A 23409-nucleotide genomic window follows, 5' to 3' on the forward strand; every position below is an offset into this window, starting at 1 on the left:
TTTTGAACTGCTGACCTTGTGGTTAGCAACCCAATGTGTAACTGACTGGTGGGACTCATATGCAAATATGAGATGCTTATGGACCACCATGCACTGACTCCTGGTGTGGCACTGTAGGATCAGCACTGGACTATGAGCTACAAGGTCAGCAATTCAAACCCACCAGCCGCTCTGTGGAAAACCTACACAGGTTGGAACTGACTCCATGGCACTTAACAATAACATGGCCCATCATGCCTGAACAGATACTGGCTTGGGTCAGGTGCATCTTAGTTCTCAAACTGATTGATATCTTTGCTCTTGAACACTTTAAAGAGGTCTTGTACAACAGATTTGCCCAATGCAATACGTCCTTTGATTTCTTGACTGCTGCTTCCCTGAGCATAGATTGTGGTTTACTCCTAGAATGGCGCTGTGGGTTAATGCGCTGGATCGCAAAGTTGCTTTGAACTGCAAAGTTGGCAGTTTAAGCTCACCAGTCACTCCTTGGAAACCCCATACAGGGTCGCTGTGGGGCAGAATTGACTTGACACTTAATAGCAACAATTGTCTCTCCATTTACCCTGTAGCACTGTAGGATAAGCACTTGACCTCAAGGTTGGTTTGAACTTCAAGATCAGTGGTTCAAACTCACCAGCTTCTCCTTGGAAACCCTATACAGGGTCACTACGGAACCCACTTAATGGCACTTAAAAACAATTTATTGGTCCAGTAGTGAGGATTTTTGTTTTCTTTACATTGAAGTGAAATCCATGTTGAGGGCTGTAGTCTCTGCTCTTCATCAGTAAGTGTTTTAAATCCTCTTCACTTCCAGCAAGCAAGGTGGTATCATCTGCATAGTGCACCTTATGGGACGGGACCATGCAAATAAGGTGTATGGAACCCTAACTAGAGGATTGATTAGTGTTACCATTCTACTAGGCTTAAAAGAGCCAATCCAGAGGCAGACAGTGAATTCACTATCATCAGGAAAGAAAACCTAGGAGTGGAATGTGGCTTCTGGAAACTCCTTGATCCAGGAGAGGGCCATAGACCTGGTAAAAGGAGAAGATCCAGTGACCAGTAGGAAGAAGTGAGCCAGAGTGCCTCTTAGAAACCAAGATGGCTAGACTTCATCTCTCACGTTGTTGTTGTTAGATGCCATTGAGTCGGTACCGACTCATAGCGACCTTATGCACAACAGAATGAAACACTGCCAAGTCCTGGGCCAACCTCACAATTGTTGCCACATTTGAACCCATTGATGCTGCTACTTTGCCAATCCATCTCGCTGGGGGTCTTCCTCTCTCATACTTTGGACATATTGTCAGGAGGGACCAGTCCCTGGAGGACATCATACTTGGGAAAGTGGAGGGTTAGTGATAGAGAGGAAGACCCCAATGAGATGGATTGGCACAGTGGCAGCAGCAAATGGGCTCAAGTATAACAATTGTGAGAATGACGCAGGACCGGGCATTGTTTCGTTCTCTTGTGGACAGGGTCACTAAGAATTGAAGCTGACTCGATGGCATCAACAACAACAACAACACCAACACCACAAAGCTAAACCTCCAACCCAGCACTCCTACGGCCCTGACAGCCCTGGGGTCCCCAACCTCCTTTGCTGTATTCCTTCTTAGCTCCATTAGCCAGAATCTGCTTTAATTGCTTTCAAACACAACCCTGCCTGATTCTCAAGCTTCACACTACCCTCTCTGTCACCTTGGCAAAATCAGGCAGATGTCAGTCCCCACAGCAAAAAGGAGTAGTGTCAGCAGGAAAAACCCTCCTTGCAGATGTTGTCGAAGATGCTTTACATTTTTATAACTTTTTGCTGTCTGTTTGAGCAGCTCTGAACTCTGAAAACATGTCAATGCAGAGATGGATTCTTGGTGGCAACCCCACCCATTTATGATTTGTTGTTGTTGTTGTTAAGTGCCATCGAGTCGGTTCCGACCCATAGCGACCCTGTACAGGGTTTCCGAGGGTGTAAATCTTTACGGGAGTAGAAAGCCTCATCTTTCTCCCACGGAGCAGCTGGTAGTTTCGAACCGCTGACCTTACAGTTCGCAGCCCGATTCGTAACCACTACGCTACCAGAGCTCCTTTTTATGATTAGCCATTATTATCTTCCAGGACAAAACCCAGTAAGTACATATCTGCCTGATACACTATCATCTGCACAGTGTATCGGGCAGATATGGGGTCACCTGGTGTAGAGATGTTCCAACCTTGTGCACCCACTCTATGCAAGTCCGGGATGCAGAGTTACCAGCCCTAGGCATCTCGATCTGGGAGGATCCATGCTAACGGACAAAGGTGAGGGTGTGTGACTGACCCAGTATCACACAGCAAGGTCCTCATAGAGCCAGGACCGGGACGTGGGGCTCCTTATGGATTGAGCTGTGTTCCCCAAAGTATGTGTTGGAATCCTACCACTATACCTGTAGATCAGGGGTGGGAAAACTTGTATCTGCCAAGGGCCATTTGTATATTTTTAACATAATGTAAATTTTTGTGGCACTGTACTATAAGCATTCGACCCCAAGGTTGGGGGTTCAAACTCAGCAGCCACTCCTTGGAAACCCCATACAGGGTTGCTATGAGTTGGAACCAACTCGAAGGTACTTAACAACAAGAATCAAAAAAAGCTCCTTGATTTATTTAATGTCCAGTCCTACCTATAGCTGCCTGGGGAGGGCCACACCAATGATTTCACAGTCTTATGAGGAGCTCTGACCGTGTTTCTCTGCTATTCATAAGGTTTTCAGTGACTAAATATTCGGAAATAGTTCATCACTCTTTCGTCCTAGTCTGTCTTCATCTGGAAGCTCATCTGAAACCTGTCCACCATGGGTGACCTTGCTGCTATTTAAAATACCGATGGCATAGCTTTCAGAATCACAGCAACTCACAAGCCACCACAGTACGACAAACTGTAATCGGTATGGATGACATCTCAAAGTCTTCATCACTGGACCAATTAACAGCATTCTTATCAACAGAGAAAAGATTAAAGTTGTCAAGGACTTTGTTCTTCTTGAATCAACTGTCAACACTCATGGAATCAGCAGTTAAGAAATCAAACGATGTATTGCATTAGGCAAATCTGCTGTACAAGACCTTCTGAAAGTGTTGAAGAGCAAAGATGTTAGCTTGAGGACTAAGGTGCACCTGACCCAAGCCATGGTATTTTCAATAACCTCATATGCATGTGAAAGCTGGACAGTGAATAAGGAAGATCTTAGAAGAATTGATGCTTTTGAGTTATGGTGTTGGAGGAGAATATTGAAAGTGCCATGGGCTGCCAAAAGAACCAACAGATCTGTGTTGGAAGAAGTGCAGCCAGAGTGCTCCTTGGAGGCCAGGAAGGCCAAACTTCATCTCTCATACTTTGGACATATTGTCAGGAAGGATCAGTCACTGGAGAAGGATATTATGTTTGGCAAGGTGGAGGGTCAGAGAAAAAGAGGAAGACCCCCCAATGAGATGGATTGGCCAAGTGGCAGCATCGATGGACTCAAGCTTGGCAATGGTATTGAGGTTGACCCAGGATTGGGCAGTGTTTTGTTCTGCTGTGCATAACGTCACTATGGGTCGGTACCAACTCAATGGCACCTAACAACAACAACAACATAAGGAGTTCTGGTACTGTAGTGGCTACAAATCTGGCTGTGAACATCAAGGTCAGCAGTTCGAAACTACCAGCTATTCTGAGGGACAAATATGAGGCTTTCTGATCCCGTAAACAATTACAGCCCCAGAAACCCCATTCAGGGTCGCTATGAGTCAGAACCAACTCCACGGCATACCACCACCACCACCATATGGTCTGTGGGCCAGATGTCTCCCCCCTCTGTTGTAGATAGAATCCTGGTATATCTTTGCAGGATAAGTATTGGACTGCTAACCACAAAGTCAGTGGTTCAAATCTACCAGCGGATCCTCAGGGTTACCTTGAGTTGGAAATGACTTGACAGCACTTAACAAGAAGGTTTGTAGGTGTTTGGTCAGAGTAAGTAAAAGTTAGGGTGGGGCCCAGTTCCCTTCCTCTCCTTATTGTGTGTGCAGAAGAAACAGACACAATTGTTCTGCATGTCCTCTGATTTAAGCTAACAGCCGTTTAGGTCTTGATATTGTGCCTTGGTAGTGCTGTAGGATAAGCACTGGACTACTAACTGCAAAGTTGGCAGTTCAAATCCACCAGCTGCACCATGGGGGGAAGATGAGGCTTTCTGCTCCCTCCATGAAGATTTACAGTCTTAGAAACCCTGTCATTGTTGTTAAGGGATGTCGAGTCAGTTCCATAGCGACCCTGTATAGGGTTTCCGAGGAGTGGCTGGTGGGTTTGAACTGCCACCTTGTGGTCCAGTGCTTATCCTACAGAAACCCTATACACCTTCTATAGTAAACATTGCAGGAGTGGGAGAGAAGGGGGAATTGCTCATTGGTGCAGACATGTGCTAACTTGGGTGATAATAGGGAAGACAGTTAAGGATAATAGGGAAGAAAAGGAAGGGGAAAACAAGGAAATTGCTTTCTTTTCTTTTCTGTCTGCTTTCTGTCTTTTCTCTCATGTACTGGAAAGGAAGCAATGTATACTTCTTTTCTCATTGGAACAAACATTGGGAATTTCCCCACAAATTAAAAAAAGGGAAAGGAAAGAAAGAAGAAAAACAGAGAAAGAAAGGAGAGAGAGAGAAGATATGAAAATGGATCGTGGTGATGTTTGTTAACATGGGGAATGTGGTTGGTGTGGCTGGATTGTGCATGTAACAATGGTTGAAGGTGTGAATGTAAAACAGTAAAAGAGAGAAAGAATGAAGGAAACCAAAGACTGAAAAATGGATTAATAACCCACAGGAAGTCCACACACAAAAAGAAATGGAATGATTACAACAGTCTAAACCTACAATGAGGGAAAAAAAGAAAAACAAAGAAGCCCTATACAGGGTAGCTATGAGTTGGAATCTATTCCGTGGCAGTCAGTTGGGGCTTTTGGTGTATTTCCTTTTGTGTTTTGGCAATCCTATGTATTCTAGTTTATATGATTCAAGCAGTTTTCAGAGAGTGTTCCTGCGCTCCTCCAGATGAGCGGACAAGAGGAGAGGTCATGTCTCCTGAGATGGGGGGACAGATGGTCACTCACTGGGCCCTGTGGACCAGCGATCGCTTCAGGTGAATGAATATTTTCAGTAAAACTTCATTCTGTCAGGATGGTCCCAGGTACCCAACCCTCTGTAGCCTCCTCCACCCACGGTGTTAGCAGCAGCACTGTCAGCTCCTATACTGAGCACAGGCCACCCCTCGCTCTGCTTTCAACCCATAGCCACCCTGTGCACAACAGAAGGAAACACTGCCTGGCTATGCCCCACACTCACAATTGTTAGGATTGAGCCCATTGGTACTGCCACAATGGGAGCCCATCTCATTGGGGCTCTTCCTCTTTTTCACTGACACGTCACTTTATCAAGCACAGTGTCCTTCTTCAGGGACTGGTCCATCCTGATAATATGTCCGAAGTAGGAGAGAGATGGTGTACCTGGTGGCCCTGAGCCATGGGAATCCAGCATCTTGGTTACTGTACCCATTCATCACATATAGAGTCTCCCTCATTTCCCGACCCACGAGACCTTACCAACCATGACGTCCCTTTCTAGAGATTGTCCTTTCCTGATGGCATGTCCAAAGAAGTGAGTTGAAATCTCACCATGCTCACATCTAAGGAGCATTCTGGTTCATTCTTCTGGCAGAACACGGTGTGGTCAATATTCTTCACCATCACAGTCCGAACTGCATTCACGTGGGCCCTTAAACCCAGTGAGAGTATCCTTCCAAGGACACACAATAGGAAAAGGACCATGTAATGATGGTGGCAGAGATTGGGCGATACAGCCAAAAAGCCGAGGATGGTGGGAAACCACCAGACGCTGGGAGAGAGGCTCAGGGGCAGACTCTCCTGAAGCCCCCAGAGGGAGCTGGCCAACCCACAACGTGGACTCTGACTTACAGACCCCTGAGTAATCAATTTCTATGGCTTGAAGCCACCAAATTTGTGGTGATCTGTTACTTGAAAGACAGCCTTTTCTTCATCTTTAAAACAGGGACCTCAGGAATGGAAGACATGCCTCAACACAACCAAGTGCCACCTTCTCACTGGTCCTCAGGCCTGGACCCTTGGCCAAGTTGCTTCTGCTGTCACCACGCTGGGTCCGCTGTGTGTGCTCCCAGACCACCCTCACGTGGGGTCAACACCTCGGACAGAGATTACCCAAGCGTTGCTCTTCCTGTTCACAGCAGCTGGCCCCCAGCTTGTGCCCACCTGCCTCCCCTGAGGGAGATCCCACTCCCTGAGAGGTCACAGCTTGTGCATGGGGCTGGGGCCCCCTGCTCCTCCTCCCTGATCCTCAGGGTCTGTGAGGGGGTGCCCAGTGGAGCCTGTCCTGGGATCAGCTCCTGGACAGTGTGGGCCTAGGCACCCTGATGCTGGTTTGGAACATTCCAGGTCTCACCTTCCTCCTTGGACTATTTCCCAGGTCCAGTCGTCAGCCTGAGTGCAGTGCCCATGGGATTGGGAGCAGACACCCACTCAGTTGCTGCAGGTGAGAAGACTCCTAGCCGTTAAGGGCAGCTCAGGACTAGTGTCCACATGTCTTCATTAAGCCCCAACTCCCCAGTCACAGCACCTGGGACCCAGCAGGTCTTGCTTCCACCCCTCCTTCTCTGCTCCAACAGTCTAGAAACTCAGAAAGCCAGCGGCCCCTCTTCCCTGCTGCAGGGCTGGCAGTTGGTCCCCCAGTTCCCACTCCTTACAGGATCCCTGCCCCTCCGGGAGTCCGCTTCTCTGGGTCCTCCTTCAGTGCTGGACACCAAGACCTGGATGATGTGGACACATCTGTCCCTCCAGTCATGCATTAGGAGCCAGGCAGATAAACTTTATTCCCCCCTCCCTGCCCCATGGCCACCAGCAGAGGATGGCCAGGCTGCAGGGGGACCCTGGCATAGAGCCCTGCACAGAGGTAGCTCTGTGGTCATCCACATGGGCTGCTCCAGGGCCTGGCCGAGCCAGGGTAGGCAGCCTGCTGGGACTTCTATTCCCAGTGGACAATCGAGGGCTTGGGGCAGCCAGGATGGTGGGGAGACAGCCAGTGGCCGAACCCTCCTGTGGACATGAACGAGGTCGATTTGCACTGGGCGGCTCTATGAAAGGGAAAGTGGGGGGTCTCAGAGCTGGGATGCCCAGACGGAAGGGTGCTTTGGCCTGGGTCTAGCAGGGGCGGCAAGTGGGTTTCTGACAAAAATGCTTCCGGGATACGAAAGTGAACAGGGCTCAGTGAGTCTTGGCCAATGGGAGACTGTGGAGGCCAGCGCAGAATAAAAAAAGTCTCACACACACACCAACGCACACACAGAGTCAGTGCCTCACACGACGCTTTGCCGGCCCCTGGCCGCCCCAAACTCGTCGGAGCCTCCACCCCGGCTGAAGTCAATGAAGATGCCCTCTGAGTCAGAATCCGCAGACTCCAGGATCTGGTCTACCAGGTTCTCAGGGCTGGAGGTGGGAGAGGAACCGTGAGCAGGGTCCAGGTCCTGCCCAGCTGCCTGGGCCGGGGGGTACAGTCTGCTGGGGCAGGGCCCCGAATGGGGGGCCGTGTCGGTGAAGCCCTGGGGCTCGGGGCAGGATGTCATCTCTGAAACGGAGTGTCTGCGGATGCCCGGGCCACCAGCGGCCGCCCCCTCGGCCTCATGCTCCGCCACAGGATTCAGCAATGGTGTGTTATAGCTCTTGGAGCGCATCACAGGGTTCTTGGCCAGGACGTCCCCAGAGCGAGAACGGCGAAGGAGATGCTTCTCTGTGGAGAGAGGGGACAGGGTGCCAGGGTGGGGGGTCTCTCCCACAGCCAATAGTCTGTTTGTCCCTGTCCCTTTGCACACGGTGGGTATCCGTGTGTTCAGACCAAGGGCCACTTGTTGGGTGTCTAGTGTTCACCGAGCTCTACCTGAGGGATGAACCCATTGCCGGCAAGTCATTTCTGACTCACAGCATCCACACAGGATGTTCAGAGCTGCAAACCTTTAGGGAAGCAGTCCGCCACATTCTCCTCTCAGGGAGCAGCTGGCGGGTCTGAACCACTTACCTTTTCATTAGCAGTCAAATGCTTTAACCACTGTATCACCTGGCGATAAAGTGTTGTTGTTGTTATGTGCCATCATGTTGGTTCCTACTCATAGTGACCCTGTGTAGGGTTTCTGAGGAGCGGCTAGTGAATTTGAACCACTGACCTTGTGGTCCAGCACATTATCCTGCACGCCACACCTGGTACAGGATGCAAATTGAGACTCTGAGGGAATGTTCCAGAGGGAGGGGGCAGGGAGGACTTTAGCCCCAGCTGCACTAGTCCTTGTTGGGTGCTGTAGGATAAGCACTGGCCCAAAAGATTGGTTTAAACCAGTACGTCAACAGTTCAAACTCACCAGTCACTCCTCAGAAACCTGATACTGGGTTGGTATGAGTCAGAACAAACTCGAGGGCACTTAACAACTCTAGACCCTAACAAGTCCTCTCTTCTTGGGGTGGGGGGCAGGCCAGGAGGTCCCAGCCTCTACACCCACAAGGCCGGGGGGGAAGGTACCCTTACCAGTTCGGGTCTCTGACAACCTCTGTACCTCAGTTACCCTGGAATCCTAGTATGCAGGGATAAAACCCTGAAGGCGAATCCTCAGTTTGCTCCAGCTACTACTTCCCCTTCCTGGGTCTTGGTGTACCCGTTTGTTTACTGGGTGTGTGTGTGTAAAGGGAACTAGACCTACCCAGGATACAGGTGTGTGTGAAGGGTCCCTCTCTGGAGTAGAGGCCATACGTGCCCAGGTAAGGCGACACCACCTTCTGGACCAAGGCCTCTAGCCGCAGGTAGTCCTCACTCACACCTCTGGTCTCGTGCACCCCCTGCAAGAGGAAGGAGGGGTTAGGCGCCCTTGTCCAGGTCGGCCAGCAGCCCAAGCCTCTGGCCAGTGTGGCAAAGCTGGGAAGCTGCAGGGGGCACAATGGCCAACAGGTGGCAGCACTGCCCCACCAACACAGCCAACTTCCCTACAATTAAAGTGGGACCATCTCAACACCTTAAGGAGTCCTTGGAGGCTGCAAACAGTAAACACGCTCAAGTCCACCCTGATGTGCCTTGGGAGAAAGGACTGGTGAGCTCCGTTTGAAAACTCAGCCTTTGGGAGTCCTATGGAACTGAAGTTCAGGAGCAGAAGTCTATAGGCAGAGAGGTGGGAAGCGATAGAGCTGGGCTTCCAACCTGGCCGGGCTCAACTGCAAATTCTATTTTCTGTGTGATGAGTGCACGGTCCCTGGCTGTCTAGCTTCCTATTGGCTGCTCAGGACGGGTGAGGTCTGGGCAGACAACCCATGGTTGCAGTCCCTCTGGAACCCTGTGGCCGGAGAAGCTGCATGAACGTGCTCTGTCTGTGTACAGGGGCTCAGCAATCTGGCTCCATCAGCTGGGATTTCTCACAGCAGACCTGGGACCTAGTGTAAGTTCTGTCCCTCCAAGTTCATGGAAAAAGCCAGTAAGAGGTGATGGAAGTTTCCCACGAACTTTTTGACGCCCCCTTGTACATGCAGTCCTGTTTGGAAACAGGGTTTTGTTTGTCATGTTCATGAGACTGTAGCAGTGTAGAAGGCTGCTGGTGGCACAGTTGGAGGTTGGAAGGTGGGCGGTTCAAATCCACACAGTGGAACCTCAGAAGAAAGGCCTGGCGATCTGCTGTCATATAAACTGGAGCCAAGGACATGCTTACGGAGCTCATTTCTACTCTAACACCTGCGGTCACTGTGAGTTGGAATCGATTTGACAACAGTGGGTTTTGTTTTTATTTTTGATCAATGGAAGGTGAGCCCGACACCCAATCATTCTGAGTTATTAGGAAAAGTAGATTTAGATACAAGAGCAAGTACACACATGAAGGTCACCAAGGAAACCAGGACCGCTGGGACTAGAGAAGCCGAGATGAGGACCTTCGCCCACAACCCACACAAAGCCTTGCTCCAAAAATGATACATTCCTTCTGTGTAAAACCCTCCACTTGTGTGGAAGTCTCTCTAGAGGACAGGGACACGTCAGTCACTTTTGTCCAGCCCCTGCCCACAAGGGATGATGACCTGTGGGGCCACCTGCTCCCAGCTCTGTGGAACAGACTGACACCAGTGTCCCCTGAACCCCACCTTTGTCTGGATCTTGCCGCCTTTGCTTTACTCTCCTGTTTCTCTTGTGTGTCCTTATCCAAAGGCTTGACTTCATGTTCCCTTGATCTAGCGGGCACCCCACCCCATTTCTTTTGCGTGTCCCCATTGAAGGCTCTTTCCCAGGGGCCTGCCTTCATGGTCCCCTGACTTCCCAGATGCCCCCTCACCTGCAACACCAGCAGCATCTGCACAATGGCAGGTGGCACGTGGGCACGGGTGCGGGACAGGGCGTCGTCCAGCTTCACGCTCAGCGTGATGGTGTTCCGGAAGTGCAACAGGGCCAGCTGACGCACCGACGGCTCCTTGCCCTGTGGACATGGGTGAGCCGCCCCCACCCCAAGGCTGCCGTGAGTTGTGGGGGGCTTTTCATTAACTTCGCCCAAAGAATTTGGTCTCTGCCCTTGGTTCCTGAGACATCACTTTCAAAAGTGTCTTTGTAAGGACTCTGGAACACAGTTGACAGGGTGAGGTGATGCGGTGGCCTTGGAGGGGGGGCTGGTCAGAAAGACTACATCATGGATGGTGTCAACTGACCTCAGGGAGAGGGGGCTGCAAGCTGAGTGACCCCCAATCAAGGTTCTGGACCTGGAAGCTCCAATGGCTCCCTGGTTGGTGACAGACAATAATGCGTGAGGAGAGCAGCGAGTTCCTTTTTGGGCGATGGAATCCCCCCACACTGAAAGCCCCCTTATGTTTCTTCATGTCTACCTTTTTTCTATAACACGGTCTGACATGGCCAGTCACCTGTGAGGCTCAGACATCGGGAATGGCTGAGTAGGGGACAACAGGTCCTCCCTGGGGCCCCAGGCAGTGGGCGGTGGGTCTGCTCCCTCACTGCCCCCACCTGGGGGCCTCTCACCTGCACTGGGTAGAAAATGGCCTGCAGCATCGGCAACACATCGCTGAAGAAGAAGTCCCACGTCTCTGCCAGCGAATCCAGTAGCTTCTGTCCTGTGGGCAGAGAGTCCGTCACCCAAGGCCCCAGATGATGCTACAGCTCACTGAGAACTCAGAAGCCCCTCAATCACCGGTAGGAAGGTCCAGGAGCTGAGGTTCTGAGCCCTGGAAGGTCCTGTCCAACGCTGACTCCATCACCCTGGGTCAGCTTCTTAATCTCACCACACCTGTCTCCCCATTTGTGAAATGGGACAGAGCTGATGGAATGGTATGAAGTTAAACCAGGGCCCACTGCCTGTTCCTGTCCCCTGGTCAACTATGCCCTGAACATGGGTCTTAACCCACATTTGATCTTACCCAACCCTGCTGACCACCGCACCAAGCTGTTGGGGAATGTACTCACCATCCACCCATCTATGCATTGTTCCATCCACACACTCACCATTTCTCATACCCAACGTGTGTCCAGTACTCATTAATCTACCCACCGTCCCTCTTCTTCCCACCGCCCGTCAGTCATCTCTTGTCCATCCGACAGACACTCACAGAGAACCCACTCTGTGCTACTTTGACACAGAACTGGGGACTCAGTGGAGCACCAAACAGCCTAGTCCCACCATGTGATACTAAGACAGGAGGAGGTGTGTATCCATGGTCCTCATCCGCAGCCAGGATGCAGTTCCTGGGTGCCGGCCTCAAGGGCCTGAGTTCAGCTCCATCCCAGGACCAATTGAGGCCCAGGGAGCCAGAGAGCCCCCTTATAACAGCAGCAAAATGTCCAAGGTAGGAGAGGTGGGGAGTCAAGCAGGGAAGGCTGCCTGGAGGAGGTGCTGGTCCAAGCCAGACTGAGGAGGAGAAATTTGTCAGATTGAGCATGTGCACATTTCACCGCCAGGGGTGGGTGAAAGTGGGGGAAGTTGAGGGGCTCCATCAGAGGCCTTTCTGTCTGGACCTAGCAGGGAGGTGAGATGAAGGACTGAGGGGTCTGGGCTGAGCAGGCATGCATTTCCATGAGCCCCTGAGTCCTCTGCTGACAGGCAGACCTCATCTGGAAGCTGGAAGCCAGAAGCCCTACAAGCAATTGGATGGAGAAAATCTGGGTGCTAAAGTTGGTGATGAGTGAAGAGGAGAAAATCCACGGCTGGAAACTGGGCTGGGTGGCGTCCAGATCACAGTGCTGATGCGGACCACCACCAGATTTCCACAGGGATGAGAGGCCGATGGGGACTTCGCCTGTCTGCTTGGTCTCCCTGGGCCGAGTTGGGGCTGTGTGTGTGTGTGTAGAGGACGGATAGGGAGGATCTAGCCACAAGCAGCCCTGAGGTCTGTCTAGCCTGCGCCCCACCCTTGGCTTGTCCTCCCGGGTGGCCCACACCTGGCTCCTTTCCTCCAGGCAGGCGGCAGGAATGCCCAGCGGGTGGATGCTCGCCACCCTGCAGGGGTCTGCGTGCACAAAGGCCCCTTTAGTCCTCAATGGCAGGACTTAGCCCGGGCGGTGTGGGGTGGTTCTGGGTGAGTGCCAGGCCAGGGTTGCTGACCGGGTGGTTCTCCAGCTCCCAGGGCAGAAATGCAGGCTGTGAGCAGAAGTAAAATGCCATCTCGGGCCTCACAGAGCCAAGAGCTGGCTCAGTCTGGGACTGTGGGCCCGAGTGTTCAGAGTGCTGGAGAACAGGAGACTGAAACCCAGCTCTGCCCTGCATGGGAAGACTCAGTTGGGTCCCTGACCTGAGCCTTGCTGGTCCTCTGTGAAGTGGACCATATGGAGAGTTCCCAGGGGGGTGGGGACGAAACCCCTGTGTGTGCGGTACTGCTGGTGAACAGGCGTCCATTCCTGTCACGGAGTCACCCTGGGTCTCATGTGGGAGGGGGCCGTCAGTCTGTCTGTCTTCTCTGTATTCAGCCCTGAGTCGGGCGTTGATACACAGGGTCCTGGTGCAGCAGAAATCCATCGTATCCTAGCTCCAAGTCTAACAGCCGATGGTGCGCAGCTCCGGCAGGACCCCAAGGGGACAAGGCTCAGGGTATGTGTACAGAGGCGCTGCAAGGGCAGGGGACCCAGCGGACACTACACTGTACTGAAGAGTCTGGGTACTGGCAATGGATGCTGACTGCAGTGGCTGGTCCCCAGAAGCCATTAACCAAGGTCCCCAGGCCACATTCTCAGACTTCATCTTCTACCTGGAGGATACCTACCCACCTAAGGGCTGCCTCCCGTTCCCAGGGATCCGGGGTTGAGCCCGAGGCTTCATGGTGGGTGGGAAAGATGGGAGGCAGTACAGCCCCGGCCTATGTCCCTTCCCCTACCCCTTCCAGCTAGGGTATGGGATGAAGACAGGAAATCCCTCCGCTTCCTGAGACCTAACTAGAGTGGAGGAGGAGGGCGTCTCTGATTCCGTCCTTCGGGGAATGGTAGTGGCCATGGTCCCCGCTGCCTGGGAGCTGAGGGGACCTGACATCCATTTGAACAGCCCTGACTAAAGGGCCACCTCCTCCAGGCAGCCCTCCCTTGGCCAGGATTTGTGCCCTGACCAGGATGTGATCTCACAGTGCTGTCACCGTCTGGCCCCCATCTGTGTCCCCTCCAGAACAAGGCCTGGGGCCTCTGTGTTTCCGAGCACTCAGGAACGGAGCCCACCCAGCCCTGCGGTGCTGAGGAGGGGCCACTGATCCCAACCTGGGCTTCATCCCTGGTGTGGCAGAGGGACCTGGATGCTGTGGGCATCGCTCCACGGCCACACAAAGCTGCCCTTCTCTGCTGGCCCTCCTCTGCCGGTGAGGAATGTGCTGAGTCAGAAGTCAGGAACGGCCGTGGGAGGGCACCTTTGCGGGCGCCAAATCCTCACTGCCCGGAGCGCTGTCCTCAGGTTCCTGCCCTGCTACCCGCTCCCCTTGCCTTTGTCCTCAGGTTCCCACCCTGCTGGTTATGCAGGACCAGCGGCTCCAAGGTCACCAGGAGCACCTTGGGATCTTCTCAAGCCTCAGTTTACACTCCTGAAAAATGGGCTAACAGTTCTTCCTTGAGTTAGCACAAGGCCTGGGGGAAAGAGATGTGGAAAGGGAGGTGGAGAAGGCGGGCTTGGGGCTGGCCACCCTTATTTGCACCCAGCACTGTGTGACTTCACTGTGCCTCGGTTTCCCCATACGTTGGGTGACACACAGGGCTGTTGGGGGACCATGTTGTTATTAAGTGCCATCGAGTCAGTTCCGACTCATAACGGCCCAGTGCAGGGTTTCCAAGAAGGAGCTGGTGGGCTTGAACTGCCAACATTGTGGTTCACAGTCCAGTGCTGATCCTACACCACAAAAGAAGTCGGATCTTTAAGCTCGTAGGTGTGAAACATTCTGACTTTGGCGTGGAGCCTGGCACACAGCAGCCCCTCAGCAGCGTGGGGGTTTGAGTTGAGCCCACCTGTTCTCTCCCAATGCCGTTCGCCCCCCAGGACACAGACACCAGCCCCTCAAACACTCAACAGAACGCCTGGGCCCCTAGATGGGCAAAGGGCATGGTCTCAGGAGTCAGGCAGACCTGGGTTCAAATCCTGTCTTTGCCCTTTACTGTCTGTCACCTGCTACAGTTCTGTCTGTTCTCAGTTGTGGAATGGGACCCCCAGGTCTCTCAGTGTGGGGCAAACACAGAAAGAGAAAACAGCTCCACTGCTCCCCCTTGGTGCTAGCTTCAGTCACGCCCACCCACCACACTGTCCCTTCTGGGATTACCAGCTACCCTGACAATAGTCCCCTCTGGGCATGCTTGAGGCCTTTCTGGAGTGTGGTTTGAAGTTTCAACACATCATCCACATGTCTTCCCAAATGTCACCATCGGTACCCAGGTGTCTCTAAAAAATTCCATGGGGGCTTTAACTAAGAGATGCTCAGAGTGTAGTCTGGGGACCAAAGAGTCTTTCGGGGGTCTACCTAATCAAAACTATTTCCATCTATCTTACAAAGGACCCCCAGTGGAGCTGTGGGTTAAGCACGTGACTTCTAAAGGCAAGGTCGGTGGTTCAAACTCACCAGCAGCATCACAGGCGAAAGATGAAGCAGATTGGTTCTGTAAAGCTGTAGTCCCGGCAATCCTACAAGGCAGTCCTAGTGTGTCCTTGTTGTTGTTGTTAAGTGCTGTCGAGTCGGTTCTGACTCATAGTGACCCTGAATAGGGTTTCCGAGGAGCAGCGGGTGAGTTTGAACCACTAACCTTGTGGTTCAAGCCGGGCCGGCGCTTATCATACAGCGCCACACCAGAACACCAGGACGAGGGGGTTGCAATAAATCATATCGACTTGACGGTAGAGGTTTGGTTTTCTTACTCCGACGGTCCTTGGGATCTTCCCGAGGTTACACAGTATGTGATGAATCGAGGCACTGACAGATATGAGGTGGTCTGCTTGGGTGATTCTGTACTTGCACAATTCTCCAGCTCTCTGGGGGTCCTTTATACTTCTGAGGGGATCCCGAGAGCCACACATTTCAGTTCTGTTGGCGGAACGTTCTCCAAACACCACCGACACGTCAGGGGCATCCCTCACTGGCCAGGTCTCCGTCTGCGTTTCTCTAGCACTCAGTCCTGTTCGAGGCTGACCCTGCTCTTGTCTCCTTCCAGGCTGGCTCTCCAGCATTTGTCCTGGGGAGGTCTGGGTGCTCCTGTCTGCTGAGTTTGCCAGGCACGGTTTCTGTTGCTTGTCATCAAAGAACTCTGACCCAGGTTTCCTGATGGGCGTGCCCTGGTGGACCAGCCAGTTCTGAGTCCCCATAGCTTCCCCATCTGAGGGCAAACTCTGCCTGGAACGACCTCTGGCCCCACCAATCTGCGTTTCCAAGACTCTCTCCTTCTCCCCCTTTATGAAATGGAGGCAACCTGTGCCCTACGCCCACCCGCAGGTTCTCCGAGGCCCTCCTCACCGATGCCACTGTCCCGCCCAGCCCCCACAGGTTGGTGGGCAGATGTGTTTCCTGACATGGTCATTTTCTGGAAACGGATCTTGGCCCTGCTTGTCTCTGCAGCCCTGTTTCTGGTACCTTCTGGCTAAGAGAGTCTCACCTACCACCCAGAGCTCCAAGGGCCCCAGCAGGACCCAGTGGTCACCATAACAGTTTCGCACCACCCCTCAGCACGTGCACTGACCAGCACTCGGTCCCCGCCACGCTGCCAGACTCACCCTCGTAGAAGTGGATCTTGTCCCGAAGGATCACCATGCCCTTGGTCAGTAGCTGGTTCTGCAAGGTGACCATGGGTATTGTCACTGCTGGTGGGCAGGGCCCATAGCCCCAGCCAGGCAGGGGAAGGGACTCCCTGACGGTCCCCAGCCTGCTCTGGAGTGACACTTACAACTGACCCCACCTGTGCTGCCAGAGGACAGAGGTGGAGGAACTGAGCTGAGGCACACGGCTGCCTCCTGAGTCCCAACAGCAAAGGATTTAAGTGGGAGGGGGCCCACTTGAGGCGGGTTTGGCGGTGAATCAGCACCAGTTAATGGGGGGCTCACAATGCCGACCCTGTGCATGGTGTCTCCACTGAGAACACACTATAGGGGTTCAGCCCCGTTCACAACAGCTACCAGGTGGAAACGACCCAGATGACCCTCAACGGATGCGTGTGTTACCGTGTGCCACAAAGTCAATTCTGACTCTTAGCGAGCCTATGTGTGATAGGGTAGAACTGCCCCATTGGGGATTTTGGGCTGTCAGCTTTACAGAAGTACATCACCAGACCTTTCACCCACAGAGCTGTTGGGTGGGTTTGAACTGCCAATCTTTTGGCTAGCAGTGGCACACTGAACGGCTGTGCCACCAGGGTTCTTTGTGTTTGTATCTATGACTCAGGCAGCACTGGCATGTGTGACAACACGTGTGACAACACGTATGAACTTGGAAAGCATCACACCAAATGAAACAAAGCCAGTCACAGAAGGTCACATACTCCACAAGTCCACCCACACGAAATTCTCACAACATGCAAATCCACACAGGAAACAGGCGCGTGGTTCCTAGATGCCAGGAGTGGGGTGGGACGGGGAATGGTGAGTGACCGCTGCTAGCTTCTCTTGGGGTGGTGGAAATGTTCTGGCGTTTAGGTAGCGATGAGGTGGTATAACCTGGTGACTGTACTAAAGCCCTCAGAATGATATATGTTAGAAGGAAGCGCAGTAGCTCTGTAGGAGAAGCACCAGACTTTGAACTACAAGGTTGGCAGTTCGAGCCCACCAGTCGCTCTTGGGAGAAAGATAAGGCTTTCTGCTCCCGTAAAGATTTACAGCCCAGGAAACTCTATCGGAACTGACTGAACAGTTCTTAACAACATCATATGTGGATTGTATTTCATGTGAATTACCAGGGAACTTCCTCGACCCTCACATGGAACCCCGCAGGGGCTGGGTGTTGTGGAGCTGCATGTGATCTCAGGTGGGTCTTAACCCTATCTGATCCTGTTTCTGTTGGGTCACTGTGCTCTGCAGGGACCGGCCCCAGGGACGTCAGGAGCTGGTATTCAGGAGGACGTGAACCCTGAGTCCCGCCATGGACCAGGCAGCACCATGTCACCTGCAGTATCTGGGTTTACCTCCACAGAGATCCACCTGGCCCAGTGAGAACCCAAGTCACAGTGGGGTGGGGTCCTCACCAGCCCATCTGGTCCCCTTGTGAGAGCAGGACCACCCACCTGCAAGTACTCGGTGAAGAAGGACCCCAGCTCCGTCTTCAGCAGCTGCCTGTGGACACAGAGAGACAAGAGGGAGGGGTCAGAGATGACAGGTGTGGGCAGGGCCCCAAGTGGGTGGAGGGGGTGGGGAGTGGGGTGACACAAGAGGTTGGGGCAGCATCTTGGTCCAGTCTCAGCTCAGCACATACACGTTCCCTTCCATTTCAGAGGTCCACGCTGGGGGTCCCATGGTTTTCTGGGGATACTCTTGGAAGGGCAGCCTTCCAACACCCAGGTTTGCTCCCTGCTGCGGGCCTGCCCCCAACCCTAGAGCCAGGGTTTCTTGGCCCACCTTTTACTTGAGTTTATTAACATTCGTTCTCTGCTCTGAATTGAACTGAGTCTCCCCAAACTCTGTGTTGGAATCTTTACCCCTACACGTGATGTGGTGCTATAGAATAAGTACTGGACTGCTAACTGCAAGGTCGGCGGTTCAAACCCACCAGTTACTCCTTGGAAATCCTACACAGGTCCACTGTGTCTCGGAACTGGATGACAATTAACAACAACAACTGGGTATGAGATCCCCTTTGGAAAGGAGATCTTCTTTGTTGTGATAATCAAGACCTGACAGTGTAGATTGTTGTCATTGTTGTTGTTAGGTGCCATCCAGTCTGTTCTGACGCACAACAGAAGGAAACATGCCCGGTCCTGCCTCAGCCTCACAATCGTAGTTACACTAAAAACCCTTTGTTGCTGCCACTGTGTCAATCCATCTCGTTGAGGGTCATCCTCTTTTTCACTGACCCTCCACTTTACCAAGCATGATATCCTTCCCCAGGGACTAGTCCCTCCTGATAAAATGTCCAAAGTACAAGAGATTAAATCTGGCCATTCTGGTTTCCAAGGAGCCCTCTGGTTGTCCTTCTTCTAAAACAGGCGTTTGTTCCTCTGGCAGTCCACGGTACTTTCAATATTCTCCTCCAACAGCAGAACTCCAATGCATCAATTCTTCTACGGTCTTCCTTATTCACTGTCCAACGTTCACATGCAGATGAGGTTATTGAAAATGCCATGGCTTGGATCAAGCCCACCTTAGTACTCAAACTGACTTCTTTGCTCTTCAACACTTTTAAGAGGTCTTGTGCAGCAGATGTGCCTCGTGCCCTATGTCGTTTGATTTGTTGGCCGATGATTCTATGAGTTGATAGTGGATCCACGCAAAATGAAGTCTTAGACAACTTCAATCTTTTCTCCATTTATCGTGATGTTATTTACTGGCCTAGCAGTGAGGAATTTTTTTCTTTACATTGAGCTGTGATCCATATTGAAGGCTGTGGTCTTTAATCTTCATCAGTAAGTATTTTAAGTCCTTTTCGCTTTCAGCAAGCAAGGTTGTATCATCTGCATATCACAGGTTGTTAATGACTTATATGCCATAGAGTCACAGCGATCTTGTATTTCCAAGGCTGCAAATCTTTCTGGGAGTAGAAAGCCTTATCGTTCTCTAGCAGAGCTGTTGGTGGATTCGAACTGCCAATCTTGAGGTTAGCAGCCCAATGTACAACCACAACGCTAAACCGAAAGCAGTTCAAACACAGGAGTGTGTACGCAGGCTAGCGCTTGTGCACACATGCATGTTCACACCCACCTGCACGGATGTCTGCATCCGCGCACTCGCACGCAGATCACGTATGAGCCAAGGAATCTATAGGGCTCACCTACAAGGAAGGAATGGATGGGGCTGAGACTTTGATTTGGACTTTTAGTCTCCAAAACCGTGAGACCACTTGGGCATCTCTGTCACAGCAGCACGAGGTGAGGCAGGGCAGGCTCAGAGAGGTCAAGCAACTTGTCCAAGGCCACACAGCACTGGTCAGAGTTAGGCGCTGACTGGAATTTTTTGATCACCTTCAAGGGCCCTAGTGAACGGTGAGTATCTACTTCATGATAACCGCAGACTGAAGGCACTTGGACATCATCAATATTGATGCCCAAGGCTCATCTCACCAACTTAATCTTAGTGGTTAAGTGCTCATCAGCTAATCTAAAGGTCGCTGGTTCAAACCCATCAACGGCTCTACAGGAGGAATGAGACAGCCTTGGAAACCCATGGGGCAGTTTTACTTCGTCTACAAGGTAACTATGACAACAATAATCTCTATCAGGAGTCCCCAGGTGGTGCAAGGGTAACACGCTCGGCTTCAAACTCAAAGGCTGGAGGTCCCAGTCCACCCAGGGGTACCATGGAATAAAGGCCTGGCAATATTGACTTTAGAAAAATCAGCAATGACAACCCTCTGGAGCACACACGCAGGCGCTGAGTCAAAGCTCTGGTCGGTGCCCCCAAACATGGGTAATTCCCCATCTGACCAGATGAGGGAAAGGCTTACTGCCTACTTGTACCAGGGCACTGGAGGCTAGGGCTGGGGACACCCCTGGGACCTGTTGCAGCTGTGTGACCCTGGGCAAGTCTCTTGACCTCTCTGAGTGCCACCTTCCTGAATCACAGAACGGCAGCAGCGAGCAGCCGGGCTCGCAGCACTGGGCCCCAGGGGCAGCTCCCTGGCCTCCCTTCCTCATTTCTTTGCCATTCACAGGAAACCCGGGCTCCGGTCATGCTGATTGCTTTCCCGTCATTAGACACGTGGGCACTTCCTCTTCAGCAGAGTAAATATCCTTGGTGATGCTGGGAGCGGTGGGGAACGTGGCAATCTGACCCTGGACAACAGGGTGGGGATGGCAGGCCCACCGGTTCTGAAACCTCAGGTACCGGGAATGTAGTGAAGCTGCAGGCAGAGGCCCTAGGGCAGTGTGGACACCAAGACCTGCTGGTCACTGGCCATCTCCTTGAACTCAGGGTTGGGCAGGACACTTACCGGACACCCTCATTGAGGCTGAAGAGCTCCTGGTCGGGCAGACCTTTCCGCTGGAAGACAGCAATTACCCCGTTGTGGATGCTGCAGGTAGAGAGGGAAAAGCTGACACCACAGCCCCCTCCCTCTAGCTCCCAGGCTGCCCCCGCTCCCCCTGGAGGGCAGCGATCACCCATGTGGGTGTTGTGAGTTAAGACAGAGAACTTAGGTTCACAGACCGCCTCCCTTCTACACCCTGTTGTTGTTGTTAAGTGCCATGGAGTCAGTTCCGACTCATAGCGACCCTGTACAGGGTTTCCGAGGCTGTAAATCTTTACCAGAGCAGAAAGCCTCATCTTTCTCCCGCGGAACAGCTGGTAGTTTCAAACTGCTTGTCCCTGAGGTTCGCAGCCCGATTCGTAACCACTACGCTACCAGAGCTCCTTCTACACCCTGGAGGGATAAAAATTGCTCTATTAGTAGGCATAGGCTGGGCCTGGCCCTCTGCTTATGAGGAAGGCCTGGATGGCAGGATGGGCTGTGCAGTGTGACCGTGTCCACACCGAGTTTCAGATCCTTGCGCCCCAGGCCTATGCCACCAGCGCTTCTGGTAACCCTTCACCAGCCTGCAGCCAAACTCGAGGCGGACACTTTCCGTCCCAACATGCTTCATATCCTGTATTCCTGAGCCTCCCCACCCAGGGCACCCTTCGTTGACCTCCCTCTGACACAACCACATCCTGCTGACTCGTGCCTTCTCAGCAATTCTGGACCAGTCACTGTGATTCAGGCTCATGCTCCTAGGCTTCCTCCAAGCCGTGACTGCAATCAGGTTCCATTAAAATGCCTCTCTGACCCCAATGCCACCCCTGCTTAACACCCTGTAAAGCTGGGGCCCGTACACTTGTTCTGTTAAAACCCAGAGGATGATGTTCTAGGCTGTGCATCCCATCTGGTCTCTGTTACTCAGCACTGCCCTGCGGCTCCTGTATAGGTGGCCTGTACCGGAATGGACATGGCTGTGTTCCAATAAAACTTTATTTACATAAACTGGCTGTCAGCTACGCTTGGAGCTGGAGTCTGCTCATCAAGCGCTTCAGCATGCCCCTAACAGTCCTGGCTGACCCCCTGCCTCCTTGAGCACCCCACTTCCTTGTCATCAGCACCCAGCCCTACAAGGAAAGCTGCCAACAGCCCCGGGGACTTTGCACCTGCCCTTCCTGCAGCTCCACCCTCCCCTGGCCTTCCTGACTCGCATCTACCCAGACAGATCACAGGTCGGTCGGTACTGGCTTTCATGCTTGTTGATGTGGAAACCTGCTGATGCAATCCTTGTTTTCTCTTTTACTTAAAACAATTTTTCATTTTACCTTTTGTTGTTGTTGAGAATATACACAGCAGAACCCACACCAATTCCACCGTTTCTACACGGACATTTCAGTGATATTGATGGCGTTTGAATGGTACGACTATTCTCACCCTCCTTTTCTGCGAAGTTCCTTCCTTGTTCATGTGAACTCACTGCCCCCAAAGCTTCCCATCTAGACTTCTGAGTTGCTGTCGTCAATTTGGTCCCATCTACACAGTGCTTACGACAGTGCAATGCTCAAGGCGGACACTCTTTACTAAGTTAGACTACTGTTTGGTTTTAAGAAGATTTCAGGGATATTTCTGGCTTAAGGTTTATAGGTAATCTCAAGGCAATCATTTCAGTTCATTCAACCTTCCTGGCTCCAGGAAATCTGGATTCCACGAGAATTTGAAGTTCTGTTGTGTGTCTCGCCCCTTTTGATGAGGCTTTTTCTACAGACTCTTTGATCAAAACTTGGAGTTGTGGTAGCCAGGCCCTGTGCATTCTTCTGGTCTCACGGAAAAGGGGGCATGTGATTTTTTGATTGATGATGGTCTCCACCATGATTTATAAACGACAAGAATGTAGGACCCTGGGATTGTTCAAAGACACTTGGTGATGGTCGGGAAATAAATGAATCCTTGATGCTTCCTCATTTCCAATCCAGTCAGTCCAAAGTTCTTCCCATTTCTACCTCCTTGAGGCTCCCTGCACCCCTTGCTCTCCCTGTCCAGCCCAACTCACTGGCCCTCGGCCGACACTAGTGTGCTCTCTGCAGCCCACCCTCTATACACTTAACTGCTCAGGACCTCAGACACAGCGCCCCCTAGTGGATGCAGCACCCCAGCCCATGGGACGCCCACCATCTAAACTCTAGTGGGAGCACATGCTGCCCCTCCTGCCCAGAAGACACTTACCCTCTCTGGGGCTCGGCTCAGAGGTCACTGGCTCCATGAAGCTTCTCCCTTGTCCTGGGGATGGGGGGTGGGACTCATTCTACTGTTGTTTTCCCCACCAGCCTGTCTAGGCTATTTGGCATGGCTGCCCTGAACCTCACAACAGACCAGCTGTTGGGCTTCCCTGGGGCAGAGGGAACAGGTGGCCACATGCGGCTGTCCATACCATACACGGATGGTGGCTACTACTTTCCTGGTGCCCTCATTTGCCACAACCCACTCCGCCCCACAAGGTGGCCTGGCTGCCGCCCTTTCACAGATGAGACAATGGGGGTGAAAGAGACCACACCCCTGCTCCCCAGGAGCATGAAACCAGCAGTGTGATCCCAAGTGCTGACCCAACAGTGGTTCCTGCTGCTCCCTTGGGTGCATCTTCTCACAGTTCAGGAGGCGGGAAGTGTGAATTTAGGGTGTGGGCTCTAAGGTAAAGCCCTCTGTCCTCTCTGGGGTTCTCCTAGGAGTTCACTGGAGATTTTCACCCGGGCTGT

The 23409-nt window shown here is 52.4% G+C and overlaps 1 protein-coding gene across 1 annotated transcript in view; it reads right to left on the reverse strand.

Annotated features, from left to right (window-relative positions):
• Positions 1 to 7401: 7401 nt before the first annotated feature.
• The window catches only part of PRR5 (proline rich 5 (renal)), a 26956-nt gene continuing 10948 nt past the window's right edge, over positions 7402 to 23409 (reverse strand). Inside the window, exons 2-8 of the mRNA XM_006866838.1 lie at positions 20639 to 20719; positions 17781 to 17829; positions 16282 to 16339; positions 11088 to 11179; positions 10396 to 10536; positions 8791 to 8926; positions 7402 to 7832 (exon numbers count right to left, since the gene is read on the reverse strand). Coding sequence (XP_006866900.1) covers positions 7402 to 7832; positions 8791 to 8926; positions 10396 to 10536; positions 11088 to 11179; positions 16282 to 16339; positions 17781 to 17829; positions 20639 to 20719 — 988 coding nt within the window. The remainder of the gene's footprint in view (positions 7833 to 8790; positions 8927 to 10395; positions 10537 to 11087; positions 11180 to 16281; positions 16340 to 17780; positions 17830 to 20638; positions 20720 to 23409) is intronic.

Source organism: Chrysochloris asiatica, unplaced genomic scaffold (assembly GCF_000296735.1).
Source record: "Chrysochloris asiatica unplaced genomic scaffold, ChrAsi1.0 scaffold00097, whole genome shotgun sequence".
Lineage (NCBI taxonomy): Eukaryota > Metazoa > Chordata > Mammalia > Afrosoricida > Chrysochloridae > Chrysochloris > Chrysochloris asiatica.